Source organism: Miscanthus floridulus, chromosome 7 (assembly GCF_019320115.1).
Source record: "Miscanthus floridulus cultivar M001 chromosome 7, ASM1932011v1, whole genome shotgun sequence".
NCBI classification, from domain to species: domain Eukaryota; kingdom Viridiplantae; phylum Streptophyta; class Magnoliopsida; order Poales; family Poaceae; genus Miscanthus; species Miscanthus floridulus.
Window position 1 is genome coordinate 99100484 of NC_089586.1, and position 16004 is coordinate 99116487.

General features: G+C 46.5%; 1 protein-coding gene across 1 annotated transcript; it reads left to right on the forward strand.

Annotated features, from left to right (window-relative positions):
- Nucleotides 1–326: 326 nt before the first annotated feature.
- Nucleotides 327–2613, forward strand: LOC136463934 (RAN GTPase-activating protein 2-like). Its single transcript, XM_066462906.1, has 2 exons — nucleotides 327–576; nucleotides 826–2613. Exon 2 carries the CDS (start codon nucleotides 854–856, stop codon nucleotides 2483–2485), a length of 1632 nt encoding a protein of 543 aa, XP_066319003.1. The 5' UTR covers nucleotides 327–576; nucleotides 826–853; the 3' UTR covers nucleotides 2486–2613.
- Nucleotides 2614–16004: the final 13391 nt, after the last annotated feature.

Below are 16004 nucleotides of genomic sequence, written 5' to 3' on the forward strand. Positions count from 1 at the left end.
GCATCAGTTATAATGACGAAATTAACTTTAGTTGATAAGTTATAATATAAATAGTGCTGCTACAATTGTTGGTGCACAAGAAGCCCCAGTCATAGGAAACTGTGTTTTTTTTTTTTTTGAGGAAAACAGGAAACTGTGCTAAACAGGCTATTACACATTACTCTTCTCGGGTACCAAGTACAGTAGCAAATGAGAAAGGGAGCCAACAATTCGCCTTCATGGGCCTAGGATACCCAAAGCCCACTTTGTTTAGTCTAGGCCCATTTATCTCTCTATAAAAGCCGAAATACTAGCCCATTAAGTTGCACAAAAAGCCCAGTGTTGCTTTCGTCATCTTCTTTCTTGGGTTCGCTCCCCACAGCGGTGGCGGCGGCGGCCACAGCCACACGGTCTCGCTCTCGCCCGGGATCTAAAATCCAAAACAGCAGTGCCCTTTCTTCTACCTTCGCCCAAGTGCGCGCGCGCTCTCTCTCGTGGCGACGACTGGGCGACCGCTGCCGCTGTCCAGGTGTCCAGGTCCCCATCCGTCCCTCGCCAGGTCTTCTTCGGCCCTTCGCCGCCGACAGGCTCCGCCAGGTACCCACCCTTCTCTTCCGTTCCTACCGTGCGAAGTTGAGCACCCAAACCCTAGGACTTAAGCTATTTGTATTCTGATCTGATAACTATAGGGTGAAATGGCTCGTTTGTTTATTGATGTCCTTTACTGCATCCACCCCTGCTCGTTTGTTTGGTTCATAATATTGTTGGTTTATTATTGTGTTTTTTGCTACTGCGATATCTTATGTTATCAAATCAAGGCTAGTAAATCGTGTTCTACTATTACAGGTTGCTGTGTTAAGTCCAAGCTTGTCACATGGATTCAGCACAAGATTTCCAGCCCAGGACATTCTCTATAAAGTTGTGGCCACCAAGTGAAAGCACACGGCTCATACTTGTTGAGAGGATGACAAAGAATCTGTCCACAGAGTCCATTTTCTCTCGCAAATATGGCCTTTTGGGCAAGCAAGAGGCTCATGAGAATTCAAAAAGGATTGAAGAACTTTGCTTTGCCTCTGCTGATGAGCATTTTAAAAGGGAGCCAGATGGTGATGGGAGTTCTGCTGTCCAGCTATATGCAAAGGAAACGAGCAAGATGATGTTGGAAGTTCTGAAAAAAGGCCTAAGGACTACTGCAGAACTGGAGGCACCTGTAGCTGATACACCTCTTGTGCCCGCTGATACTGTATTAGATATATCTGGTGGCAAGCGTGCTTTTATTGAGGCAGATGAAGCAAAAGAACTGCTGAGTCCACTCACCAAACCAGGAAATTCATATAAAAGAATTTGCTTTAGCAACAGGAGCTTTGGTATTGGTGCTGCTAATGTTGCTGGGCCAATTCTTGAGTCAGTTAAGAATCAGCTCACAGAGGTTGATATCTCAGATTTTGTTGCAGGAAGGCCTGAGGATGAAGCCCTCGATGTGATGCGCATATTCTCCAAAGCATTAGAGGGTTCTGTCCTGAGATATCTGAATATCTCTGACAATGCTTTGGGTGAGAAGGGTGTCAGGGCATTCAGTGAGCTCCTGAAATCACAGGAATCCTTGGAAGAACTCTATGTGATGAATGATGGCATATCAGAGGAAGCTGCAAAAGCTCTATCTGAGCTTATTCCTGCAACTGAGAAGCTTAAGGTTCTTCACTTCCACAACAATATGACTGGAGATGAAGGTGCTATGTATATTGCTGAGATGGTTAAGCGTTCTCCAAATGTAGAGAGTTTCAGGTGCTCAGCAACAAGGATAGGATCTGATGGTGGAGTCGCATTGTCTGAGGCATTAGGGACATGCACTCATCTGAAGAAACTTGATCTCAGGGACAACTTATTTGGTGTTGATGCAGGGTTAGCTCTCAGCAAAACCCTTCCAAAGCTTCCTGATCTGGTTGAGCTTTATCTCAGTGATCTCAATCTTGAGAATGAGGGTACAAAAGCAATTGCCAATGCCCTCAAACAGTCAGCACCGCAGTTGGAGGTCCTTGAAATGGCTGGAAATGAAATAAATGCCAAAGCAGCCCCACATTTGGCAGAATGCCTAGCAGCAATGCAGTCACTCAAGAAGCTGACCTTGGCTGAAAATGAGCTCAAGGATGATGGTGCTGTGATTATTGCAAAATCATTGGAAGATGGCCACACAGATCTCAAGGAACTTGATGTGAGCACGAACATGCTGCAGAGAGTTGGAGCTCGGTGCTTTGCGCGGGCAGTCGCAAATAAACCAGCTTTTGTGCAACTGAACATCAATGGAAATTTCATCTCCGATGAAGGGATTGATGAGGTGAAGGAAATTCTCAAGGCAGGTAAGAAATCCCTGGATGTTCTGGGCTCACTAGATGAGAATGAACCTGACGGGGAGCCTGATGATGAGGAAGAGGACGAGGATGCTGAGGACAATGAGGACGAGCTGGATTCGAAGCTGCAGAGTGTGAAGGTTGAGCAGGATGATTGACCATCCTTCGGTTAAAGAGGATGTAGCCTTTTGCATTGCTGGTAAAGAGGATGTTCTGACCGCTCATTGATAGATAAACCTCTTGTTTCATTGATAAACACATCACTTTTCAAAGGATCTATTCTACACGTGTCCACTCCCCGTGAATGATTGCAGGTGTTCTTCCCACGTGGTAACCTTTTAATTTTTTTCACGGGCCCTGATGTGTGGATTTAATCATGAAAGGTGTGTCCTTGGTTAATATCACAATATATACTTCCAATAAAAATGTAGTTCAGGAGGATTAGAAAACAGCTTTTCACATGACATCTCATTTGCTTTGTATTTTTGTTCATCTGATGCGAGTTGGTATTAAGATATAAGCTAGTAGCAGAGTCTTGATTATCGTGGCTCCTTGGTCAGTTTTTGTTATGTAAAACCACTTATCTTGTGCAATCTCATTTCTGATTATAGATTATTATAACTGGTCTTATTTATTCTGTTATATAACTCGTATTCATGACATTGTTCCATTATAAATGGTCTAGTTTATAGATGCTACCTATTTTTCCAACATTTTTTTTGGGTGACTGTGCACTAGTAGTTGACCTACTACTATAGGACGTCTCTGTGTGCTTTGATCAGTAAATTCACTTGCTAACGCCATGTTCGCTTGGCTTATAAGCCGTATTTTTTCAACCAACGAACAGTATTTTTCTCTCACAACAAATCAGCCAACAGTACTTTCAGTCATGGCTTATCAGCCTTAATTATATTATACATGTATATACCTCCAAAAACTACTAAAATTTTTCTTAAAAATGTTGGATATGCCTGGAAATACCCGAGCACAACTGTAGGTCCGCCCATGGTCATCACTGCATTCCAAACAAACAGCCCCAGAGTGCGCTCCACCAATGTCTTCTTGTCCGAGTCGCGGTCGTCTTAGCTAGCAAATGAGAAAGAGAGCCAACAATCCGTCTTTGTGGGCCTACAATATCCTAAATCCAACTTTGTTTGGTCTAGGTCCATTTATCTGTGTATAACAGCCGAAATACCAGCCCGTTAAGTTGCACAGAAGCCCAGTGTTGACCTGTCGAAAGTAGTATATGGTGTTAGTAACTTCCTAATAAAACATCTAGGACGCGAATGCGATTGAAACAATGAAACCTACAGCCCAGTGTTGCTTTCGTCATAACACATGGATGTATAGTGCCAAAACACTTCCTAAAGCACAATAGAAACATACAGAAACGGTGACTACATCAAAATCTCAGTGATAGTACTAGATTACAAATCACCAATAACAGATTACACAGACAGATAAGTAATGGGACGAAACACGCCATGAACGACATTGGCCTTGGTGGTCTCCTTCGAAATAACTGTCCCGCGACGCACACGTCGAGTGCGACGGCGACCAGCGATTAGAGAAGAAGGGAGCTGAGCTGACGCGGCGTGCCATCGCAAGCAGAAAACACGAGGTCGCCGTCTCCCGTGGTCACTTGGTCTAAGGAAGCTACGTAAGATTTTTCGTGCAGCAAATTGTCACCTGCAAATGTTATCATGTTAACTGAAAGACAAACTAATTCATGTAGCTCTATAATTGAGAGGTCTCTGCAATTGATTGTAAGGGAACAATGTAGTAGGAACGGTATCGGGGGTTCAGACGAAACAGGATTCAGATATTATTAGCTACTACTGCATAACGGTGACTGTAGAACATGAGGTAGCTCCAATATGAAGGCACAATGCAACACAACTACAATCCCAGTACAAGATCAACAGCAGAATAGTTTAGCATGAACATGATGTAAATTCCTCACCGACTTGTGGAGGTACATGATCGTGGTGTTATGTGCGTCCTCATCAACCAGCAATCTAGCATGGTCAGTTTCCCAAATAGCAGGAGCCAAAGGCCAATATAAACGCAAAGTCACCGCTTGAAACGGAGTGCAGATCAACTGACCTTTCCAAGCTCCATAGAGACAGGGAGGGGGACAATTAAGGATTGCCTGACTCTGACTGCAACAGCCCATCAGTCGGCAGTCGGCAGTCGGCACAGACAGACTGAAGAAAGAATATGATAATGATAATGTTTAGAAGCAGATCACTAGGGGAGATTTTGAATGTCTCCGCTAAGCAACAGGTCACTGTTGGGAACAGGTGAGTTGGAATCGTGTGTGTTATCAGAGCAGATCTCTGCGCTGCAGCTGGAGCATCGTTCTGGCTCCGAATCATTCGGTGACTGCGACGACCGAATATGCATGGATCTTCGTTGATCCGGCTCAGATTTTTTTTCTCCATTCAGTTCTGCTCTATTTCAGTAGAGTACTACTACGTACTTAAGTTCAGAAATACCTTTTTTTAAAGAGAAAAAAGGTGTTACTCACTGATCACTGAATTGAACGTTAGTTGTAACCAAATACCAATAATCACTAACCTGTCAGTGCATCCCAACAATATATCTCCCATAAACGATGGACGCTTATGCTTGGTTTAAGACCTACGTTGCATATTGTTTCTGAATGAAAATAACATATGTAATGTGGATCTTTGTAGCATACAATACAACCATATATCTTATCTATTATTTTTACTTTGTCTTGGAATAGTAAGAGCAATTGTACAGACTGCAGACATTGCAATAGTCACTTATAGCAGTAGATGTTAGATGCGTTCAGCAACGATGTTACGTGATCCAGCAACAATGTTAGATGTTAGTCAATTACACTATTTAGAAAATTCAGTACCCGCCCAGGAAAGATGATACGTGATCCATGAAGAAATCAGAGAAGCTGACCGACCAGCTCTCCCTCCGTTCTCCATTTCTAGACGTTCGTGCGGGTTTTGCTCAGGGTGTCAGCCCCAGGATCTTCGGTACGGGTGAGCCGACCACTTCTCAACGTTGCCGATCACACACTATGGCTAGAGATAGAAAAAGGAAGGAAGAACAGAGCGTGCACACACACAGCACAAGCACCAGCGTTGACCGGAGCTCTGCAGAGGAGATGACAAAACTGAACTCGCTCTAATTACTGAATTGCTGTGGGAAACTATATATCCAACCCTACCCATCTAATCCTAGTACATAGACATGTCAGGCTGCCATACTGCTACCGTGACTAGATGTGACAGTAGGGCTGACTTTGGCGCCTGCCCCTGCTGTGGCTACAGTGCGGCAGGGGAGCCTTTCGGCGCCTGCCCCTACAGCGACCACAGTGCGGCAGCGAGAGAGCCTTTTTGACGCCTGCCCCTGCCACACGTTCACATAGGGGAGCAGCAGATTACTTATCAATTATTTCCCTAATCCTGCTGCTAACCCTAGAACCCCCTACATGTCGATCATCCTCTTCAGCTCCGTGAACCGAAGACGGCCGAGCGGCTTAGTGAGAACGTCCGCGAGTTGCCGACCAGTTTCAACGAACTCGATGACGATCTGCCCTCCATTGATACACAGTCCCTGAGGAAGTGGAACTTGACGTCGATGTGCTTGCTCCGATCGTGGAGAACCGGATTCTTCGCGAGGACGAGGGTGATGGCGAGCTGATTGTCCACCATCAGTGCTGGTGGGTGAGCTTCCACACCGGTCAGCTCGTCCAGCAGCCAACGTAGCCATACAACTTAGCACGCCATTATGGTCGCCGCCACGTACTCTACCTCGCACGTGGACAACGCCACCACCTTTTGTTTCAGCGACAGCTATGAGATTGGAGCCGACTCGAGGAAAACGAGCACGCCAGAGGTGATCCGTCGTCCATCGATATCCCTCGCCATGTCTGCATCGCTGAACACAGTGAGCGCGGCCTACTTCCACCAGTCTTGGGGAAGACGATCCCCTGATCCACCGTCCCCTTGACGTAGCGCAGCAGCCGCTTCACCGCAGCCTATTCATCCTCTCGGGGATCCTCCATGAAGCGGCTGACGTAGCCTACGACGAACGCAATATCCGGCCTCGTGTGGACTAGGTAGCTCAGACCACCGACGATGCTCCGATAGAGTGTTGCATCTACCTTCGCCACGGTACTGGCCTTCGTCAGCTTCAGTCGCTCCTCCATCGGAGTTACGCACGGCTTGCACTCAGCCATGTCACTCCGCTCCAACAGCTTCGAGGCATACGTGCTCTGACCGAGCATGAACGCCTCCCTCCCTTGTCTCACCTCGATGCCGAGATAGTAGAAGAGCGCGCCGAGATCGCTCATTCGAAAACGAGCCGCCATCTCACGCTTGAAGCTATCGATGTCCTCCGCACGCGCGCCGAGTCGTCCACATACACGCCGACGATAAGCTCCTCCTTCCCCGTCGCAGCGTGTAGAGCGCGTGCTCGGTTGCGCACCGCGTGAATCCAAGCTCACCCAGCGTGATGTCAAGCTTGGAGTTCCACGCTCGGGGGCCTACCTAGCCAGTAGAGCACCTTTCGTAGTTGGAGCACCCTGTGGTCCGCTCCCTTGACGGCGAAACCCAGAGGTTGCCTAACAAAGACCGTCTCTGCCAGCTCACCGTTGAGGATGCCGATTTTACGTCTAGATGATGGGCGCGCCAATCCTTCGCTGCTACCAAAGCCAGAAGCAGTCGGACAGACTCCATGCGCGCTACCGGCGCAAAGACTTCCTCGAAGTCAATGCCCTCGTGCTGGACAAAGCCTCGGGCGACGAGGCGCGCCTTGTGGTTGATAATGGCGCCACGCTCGTCCCGCTTGACCTTGTACACCCACTTCAGGCTGATCGGACGGCATCCTGGAGGTGGATCAACGAGCTCCTAAGTCTCGTTTTCCTCGATCGCCTTCATCTCCTCTAGCATCGTTCGTCGCTAATTTGCATCACGCTCGGCCAGCGCAAACATGGGTGGTTCCTCTGCACTGACGAGAAGCAGCTCTAGGTCATTGAGCAGCCTACCCGCCAGACCTAAGGGCCCTGTGCCGCTGATGATGTCGTCCAGCCTACGGAATCGCACCTCCTCACCGTTGTGGAAGGCATCCACGAACTCAGTATTGTCGCTTAGAGGTGATGAGAACTTGATTAGCGTCGATGGAGTTCCCTGTTCCGCTGGAGTGGTCGGCACAGCACTTGGAGTGCTTGGTACCCTGGCTACAGTGCTCGGCACTATGCCTGGACTGCTCGTCACCACTCCTGGAGTCGTTGGCACCGCTGCAAGACCTCTTGGCTCCGCTACGGGAGCGTTCGACACCCGTCCTGGAGTGGTCGGCACCACTGCAGGACCGCTCGATGCCACTCTTGGAGTGCTCGACACCCCTCCCAGAGTGCTTGGCACCGCCGCAGGAGTGCTTGGCTCCGCTGCTGGAGTGGTCGGTACCTCCTCTTCAGTGTCTCCACCACCATGGATGACCAAGTGCTCAACGACGCTGGTACTGGTGAAGCTGCAAGCTTCCCCTATGCCCGGACTGTCCTAGGCCCAGGCCGCCTTCTCGTTGAACACGACGTCGTGCGAGACAACCACCTTGCCTCCGCATGGGCCGTAGAGCCGGTATGCCTTGATACCTTCCACGTAGCCCAGGAACACCATTGGTGTGCTCCTGTCCTCTAGCTTGGTGAGAACTAGCTTCATTTTCCTGACGTGGGTAATGCAGCCGAATGTCCGAAGGAAGGACACGCTCGGCTTGCGCCCATACCAAGCTTCGAATGACGTCTTACCCTTCAGGGCCTTCGTGGGTGCGTGGTTAAGGATGAACACCGCCGTAGTCACCGCTTAACCCCAGAACCTTGTCGGCATGTCCTTGGCCTTCATCATGGATCGAGCCATACCGACCACTGTCTGGTTCCACCGCTCCACCATGCTATTCTGCTATGGCGAGTACGGCGCAGTGTGGTGTCGCACCATACCCTGATCCACGTAGTACGTAGGGAACTCCACCAAAGTGAATTCACCGCCGTGATCAGTCCTCAACACGCGTAGCTTCTTGCCGCTCTCCGCCTCCATGCGCGCCTTGAACTTCTTGACCTCTTCCGCCGCCTCGGTCTTGCTGGTCAAAAGCTACAGCCATATGTACCGGCTACAGTCATTCACCAGCAAGATGAAGTACTTGCGCCCGCCGGGCGTCGCCGGTGTGATCGACCCGTAGAGGTCACCATGGACCAGCTCAAGGGTCTCAGCCACGTGGTACTTCGCCGTCTTTGGGAATGGCAACCTTCTTTGCTTCCTGGCCAGGCAGCTGTCACACAGCTCACCTACGTGCTCGATGTGAGGCAACCTAGTCACCATCTTCTCCAGCCGACCAAGAGTGTTGAAGTTGAGATGTCCATACCGGGCATGCCACAGCCATGGCTCCTTCGTGCGCCGTGTAGCCAAGCAGATGGGCTGCTCCACCTTGAGGTCAAGCAGGTACATCTGGTTCTGAGACCTCTTTACCTTGGCAAGAAGCCGCTGCTCTCGGCCCCTGATCCTGAGGACGCCGTCCTTGATCAGTACCTCGCTGCCACGCTCATCTAGCTGGGCAATGCTGATGATACTTGAATGCAGCTGCAGAATATAATATACATCTATTAGCGCGTGGTGCTTACTGTTCTGGCACCTGAAGATTATGGTGTCGTGCCCTCGGATCGCCACCCTTGAGCCATCACCGAACTTCACCGTGCCAGTCATGTCGTCATTGAGCTCAGAGAAGGCTGCCTTGGAGCTCGTCATGTGGTTGCTAGCACCAGAGTCCAGGTACCACCGCTGCTCCTGCTCGTCGCCCACACGTCCGAGGTGGACTTAGGCGCGCGGTTCGTCGAGGTTGACAGCTTTCAGAGCCTTCCCAGACCCTTTCACCGCCACTACCTCTCCCTTCTCCTTGGCCTCAACGTCGTGTAGTGCATAGAACGTCGCCATCAGGAGAGTGGCTGTAACAGAACCAACCAATTATACGAAATTAAGTAAGAAAATCATCCGCCAGAGCAGACGATTTAGTAAACTTAAGCCCGTATAACCTGGTAGTCCGTGAAATCATGAAGGATTTCAAACCAACTCACATACCAGCCAAGATCGTAATAAGTTTAGCGGTCACCATCACATATTACATAAAAGTTCGCATCTCTGATACATTAGAGTTTAAACATAGTTATTACAAAACGATTTCAAATAGAAGTAGCGGAAGCCATTTGTTCAAAACCACACGCACTCACACGGAGTTCAAATACAGTGCCAGCTAATGATCATCTTCAACAAAAGCATCAGACGAGACGTAAGGAATGACCATGCCCATGGTCCTAAGCATCACCCATCGTAGGATAAAGGCAGTTGATACAGTAGCCGTAATACATCTGTCCATCTGTAATAAGTGGGAATAAAACCCTGAGCACGAGAAGGTACTCAGCTAGACTTACCCGACATAACCAAAAATAAAGTGACACCAAGGATTATGAAGGGCTATATAGTAGGGTGGCTGACTCATTTGCAAAAAGAGGCATTTTTCAGCATTTCAAGAACCTTTACAAAAGTATTATTGTCAAGTTAATTATTATTAACCTGTCGACTACATTTGCACCTATACTAGAGCAAGCATGTGATTAAGCAAATAATGATAACCAATGATCATTAACAACTTCCATAATGTCATATTCCTTATAATTGTCCAAGTGTTCCATCAACATTACTACGATGAAGTCACTCAAGTCAAGTGCTCACTATCCAGGAGCGATGGCGATTCGAATCGATTCCTAACCAGCTGGTGATTTATTCCTTACACAAACCTCACTCACCCGCTACAGTGAGGTATCAGTCACCGAGTCAACTATCCAAGAATCTCGAGTTCGCCAGGAACCACATGTACCCGGGGGCCGACCGACTGCTCTTTGGTCTTATCTTCACGCCCCCGTGTCCTACCACACCTGCTCCGGCACAGTGCGCTGCGGGCAATCTACTCGGCCCAAATAATCTCCCAGCTTCATGGTCGAAAGGTACTTTATTCGGCCAGCTAAATGTAAGGCATGCGTTCAACATGACCTGAGGCCCAACAACGGTCGGTCCTTAATCGACACAGATGGAAAGCACTACAGTCCAAAACTTTGTAAGTCTCCGTCCGGTCTCAACTTCATTTAACACTTAGTTATACCATGACTACATAGTTCTCCAAGCAGATCCAGGTAACCACTTATAGCTTGTAGGTGACAGGAAATCACCCGACTTCTACCGGTCTAAGCCAGCTAAGCATTGACTCGACTGCGGATACTAGGGTAACAAGGATATAGTAGAACAAAGGTAGACAAGTTATAATGCAGCAACGGTTGCAAACAACTCCTGAACGTAATGCATCAATTAGAGTAAAGCATTTAATTAATAATTGCAAACCAGGAAGAAAAATGCTCTGGGGCTTGCCTCTCTCGAAGGAGCTCGGGCGGTGATCGGGGCACTCTAGAAGTTCCTCAACGTCCTCCTCGTCTGCTTCGGTCACTTCCTACGGCTGCTCCTCGGGCTCCTAGGGTATGATGACTGGGCTCTCGGTTAGCGATCCTGTATGATGCATGTGCATAAGTGCTTATGCAAAAAGGTGCATCGGATGAAATGAGCACAATGGATATGCTTGAATGCAAGGTAGTCAACATCATCCAAGAACATGTACTACAATCACATGTCATCTACTGCATTCTCTTCTACTACTAATATGCTAAGTCAACACATCTCATTAAATGCTTCAAAGATACACCAAAGCTTCACTAATTTCTTAATCACGCATAAAGCAACATTTGATTAAACCCTAATTAATAATAGGTTTGAATAGCAACATCTATTTTTATAGCTTAGAAAAATCTTAGAAAATTACCATAGCACAGTACTACCCTAAGTAGTCTACCATTAAATTTTTATGACATTTGAATAAGTGGAGTAGCCTACACAAAAATGACAAGCTTGGACCTAATTATGAGCATGAAAATACTTTGTATTATGAAAAGTGTCAACCAACAGATTTAGTATTTTTCCTAGGTTCTAAACAGTAAATAATCACTGTACAAAAATTATCACATGCATGTTTTATACAAATTTTGCTCTCTAGCAAAAATAACAAAAATCAGCCATTAAAGGCACTTGAACTACATCTCATAATTTTTCTATAGAACATGCATGGCATATATTTTTCCTAGGAAGTACATTACACAAGAATAACACACTTGGAAGCATATTTTTCTAAAACATATAGGTTGTACTACACATTTTATAAGATATCAGCAATATCAAGGATTAAATAAAGCTCTACAGAAAAGTATCTCAAAAATGACATGCAATATTTTTATCATGTAGATCTGGTGACAAAGAACACAACAAAATTTGTTTCAGCAAATTTAGAGCCAAAATGAGTACACAAACATTTTCTAAAGTATTTCTCTTCCCAAATAATAAAAGAAAACCGAAATCCATTTTTCCTATTACTACTGGGCCGGCCCGGGGGAACAACTGGCCCACGGCCACTTTTGGCCTGCGCAAACGAGCGAAGGAAAGGCGATGGCTTGGCCCGGGGCTTCGGCCCAAGGCCGACCTGGCCCAGCTCGGCCGAGGCGAGACGCCACGCCGGCGTTCCAGACGCCACGGCGGTGCGGGCGCTGCCAGTGGGCCAGCGGCTGTTGCCGGCCATGTCCGGGCAAGCGAGCGTGCGCGTTGGGTCCACAAGAAGGTGGCGAACCTAAGCAGGTAACTCAATGGGATGGAGAAAGGACGGAGGAAGCTTTCCACAGCGAGGTCAAGCGCGGCGGTGCCATGACCGACGGTGGCAAAACGCGCAAGCCGCTATACCTTGCTCCAATGGTGTCCCTGCAGCAAGCACCAGGTGCCGAGGAGCGAGGCGGAGCGAGGTGTGCTCGATTGAGGGCAATGGTGGAGCACCGACGGCCAATTTTGCTGGCGGGGCTGCGGTGGCGACGGCGGCGCGAGCAGAGCTTGGTGCAGGGCGAAGCAGAGAGGCAGCGTGGGAGAGAAAATGGGAAGCGCAGGGAGAAGCGGAGCTGCGGTGGCTTGAAAACAGCGAGGCACGCTTGCTTGCGGGGGCCACGGGACACCACCCGGCCAGCGTCGCCGGCATGCGCTCGCCACGAGGCGCGGCGTGCCTGACGCGGTCGGACATGTGCGCGCGTGGGGGAAGAAGGAAGCCAGCACGCGAGGTGGGCTGGGCTGAGGCGAAGGCGCGGCGTGGGGTGGATCGTTGGGCCGGCTTTGGCTGGCGAGCCAGAAGTGAGGCGGCGGCCCGTGAAAGGAGAGAAACCATTTTTCAAATTCTATTTCAAGGAATTTTCAAATATCAGTTTTTAAATACCCTTTTGAGCAAGAAAATGACTTCTTTTTGAAAATGGCCCAAAAATAAAAGTTGCTTAGAATTTAATCCTCTACAACTTTGCTTTAGGGGCCAACTAAAAATTTTGCATAGATTTTGAATTGGGAAGCAAAAGCTAAATAGGGAGGATTTTTGACCATTTTCAATAAAAATTTCAAATGCATATTTTGTCAAAAGTTTGAATACAAACTTTGCTCCAAAAATTGTGCTAAATAATTCTAGATGATTTACAATTATAGCCAAACATGTTTTACTAACCTAGCAAGCATAATTAGGGCAAAAACAACTCTAAACAAGTGTATGCAACATTCATGTTTCACGAGCATGTTTCATATGTTTCGAAACATGGTTTCAGTTATTATTTACACGATTAGGCATGGATACTTAGGATGCTTTGATGATGCACAATATGCATGATTTGCAGTGCCTAAATGCTTGCATAACACCGTGCTGTTATAGCCCTCCCCCTTTATAAAAATCTCGTTCCGAGATTTGGGTTACGAACCATTTGTTATAAAAATCTTTATAAGCTTTTTGTAGATATTCTCCCGTTTCCCAAGTTGTATCTCCCTCATCATGATGATTCCACTGTATTTTATATGTTTTCATCATACTATTCTGAGTAGCACGTTCTTTAGTGTCTAACACACGGATCGGTTGCTCACGATACACCAAATCTGATTTGAGTTGGATGCCCCGAGGTTCTATTCTTTCCTCCGGAACACGCAAACATTTCTTGAGATATGATACATGGAAAATTAGGAAGACGGTACTTATTATCTCAGGTAACTCTAACTTATAAGCTATTGGACCTCTTCTTTCCAAGATCTTGTATGGTCCTACAAATCTAGCGGCAAGCTTTCTCCAAACTCCAAACCGTTTCTTCTTCATTGGCATGACCTTTAGATAAACATAGTCAACAACTTCAAACACAAGGGGTCTCCTTCTTCTGTCTGCATAACTTTTCTGACGTGATTGGGCCGCCTTCATATTTTGTTGAATAATATGAATTTTCTTCTTGGCCTCTTCTACAAAGTCAATGCCATAATACCTTCTATCTCCTGGCTCGACCCAATTCAATGGTGTTCTACATTTTCTGCCATACAAAGCTTCGAATGGAGCCATCTTGATGCTTTCTTAATAACTATTATTGTAAGCAAACTCAGCTAATGGTAACCATGACTCCCATGATCCCCTAGAAGACAACACATAGGCTCTTAACATATCCTCTAGAATAGCATTCACTCTTTCAGTTTGACCATCTGTCTGAGGATGATAAGCGGTACTATGAATCAAACTAGTTCCTAAGCCTTTGTGTAAATGTTCCCAAAAGTGAGCCATGAATTGTGGCCCTCTATCAGATACTATAGTCTTTGGTATACCATGCAACCTCATAATTTCTGCAATATACTTCTCGACATATTGAGGTGGTCGATAAGTTGTCTTGACAGGTAGGAAATAAGCGGTCTTGGTAAGACGATCCACAATCACCCAAATCGAATCATGTCCCTTTTGAGTAGTGGGCAATCCCGAGATAAAATCCATACTTATATCATCCCACTTCCAACTAGGTATGGACAAAGGTTGCAACAAACCGGTAGGTTTCATATGAATAGCTTTCACTCTACAACATGTGTCGCATCTGGCAACATATGCTGTAACTTCTTTCTTCATTTTGGTCCACCAATAACGAGGTCTTAGTTCTTGATACATCTTACTACTTCCTGGATGGATAGATAGCTTAGAAAGGTGAGCTTCATCCATGAGTTTATTCCTAAGCTCTCAATCCTTGGGAACCATAAGACTGTCGTCAAACCACAACATGCCCTGTTCATCCACTTTAAAGTGCTTAGACGGCTTTTCTTTTATTTTCTCTTTGATGTGGAATATTCTCTTGTCTGTTTTCTGGCCTTCTATTATCTTACTCTTCAAAGAGCAACTAATCTGAATACTATTTAATACAGCAGGATGCATTAGATCGAACCCATCTTCAAGTAATGGCTGCACATTCAAGTAATGTGACTTTCTGCTCAAAGCATCTGCCACCACATTGGCCTTTCCAGGATGATACTGTACATTCAAGTTGTAATCTTTGATCAATTCCAACCATCTTCGCTATCTCATGTTCAGCTCTGGTTGGGTAAAGATGTACTTAAGACTCTTGTGATCTGTGAAAATATTGCACACATTACCAAGTAGATAATGTCTCCAAATTTTTAGGGCATGCACAACTGCAGCAAGTTCAAAATCATGTGTCGAATAGTTGCCCTCGTGCTTTCTCAATTGACATGAGGCATAAGCAATGACTCTTCCTTCTTGCATAAGAACACAGCCCAATCCAGTTTTTGATGCATCGCAAAACACATCAAATGGTTTCTCAATGTCCGGTTGTGCGAGAACAGGAGCAGTGGTCAACAGTTTCCGCAAGGTGTGGAAAGCTGCTTCACACTCCTGTGTCTACACGAACTTGTGATCTTTCTATAGCAGACTTGTCATTGGCTTGGCAATCTTCAAGAAGTCCAGTATAAAACGACGGTAGTAACCGGCTAATCCTAAGAAACTTCTAATCTCAGGAACTGTGGTCGGTGCCTTCCAATCTATAACCTCTTGCACCTTACTTGGATCGACTGAAACTCCATTTTCTAACAGAATGTGACCAAGGAAAGGAACTTTCTTCAACCAGAATTTGTATTTGCTAAACTTAGCATACAGCTTATGATCTCTAAGTCTGGTCAAGATAATTCTCAGATGCTCTTCATGATCCTTCTCGTTCTCGGAGTACACCAGAATGTCATCGATGAACACAACCACGAACTTATCCAATTCTGGCATGAAAACTGTATTCATCAAAAACATAAAGTATGCAGGAGCATTTATCAAGCCAAAGGACATGACAAGATACTCATACAACCCATATCTGGTGGAAAATGCAGTTTTCGGTATATCTTGTGGCCTAATCTTGATCTGATGATAATCGGATCTCAAATCTATTTTGAGAACACCTTAGCCTTGGCTAATTGGTCAAACAAAACATCAATAAGAGGCAAGAGATACTTATTCTTGATGGTTATAGCGTTAAGTGGCCTGTAATCTACGCACGTTCTCAACGTGCCCTCTTTCTTCTTCTTCATAAATAAGGCAGGACATCCCTATTCAGACTTGCTTGGCCGGATAAACCCCTTTTTCGATAACTCTTCTAGTTGCTTCTTCAGCTCAACTAATTCATCTGGAGGCATCCGATAGGGTCTCCTTGAAATCGGAGCTGTCCCAGGGATTAACTCA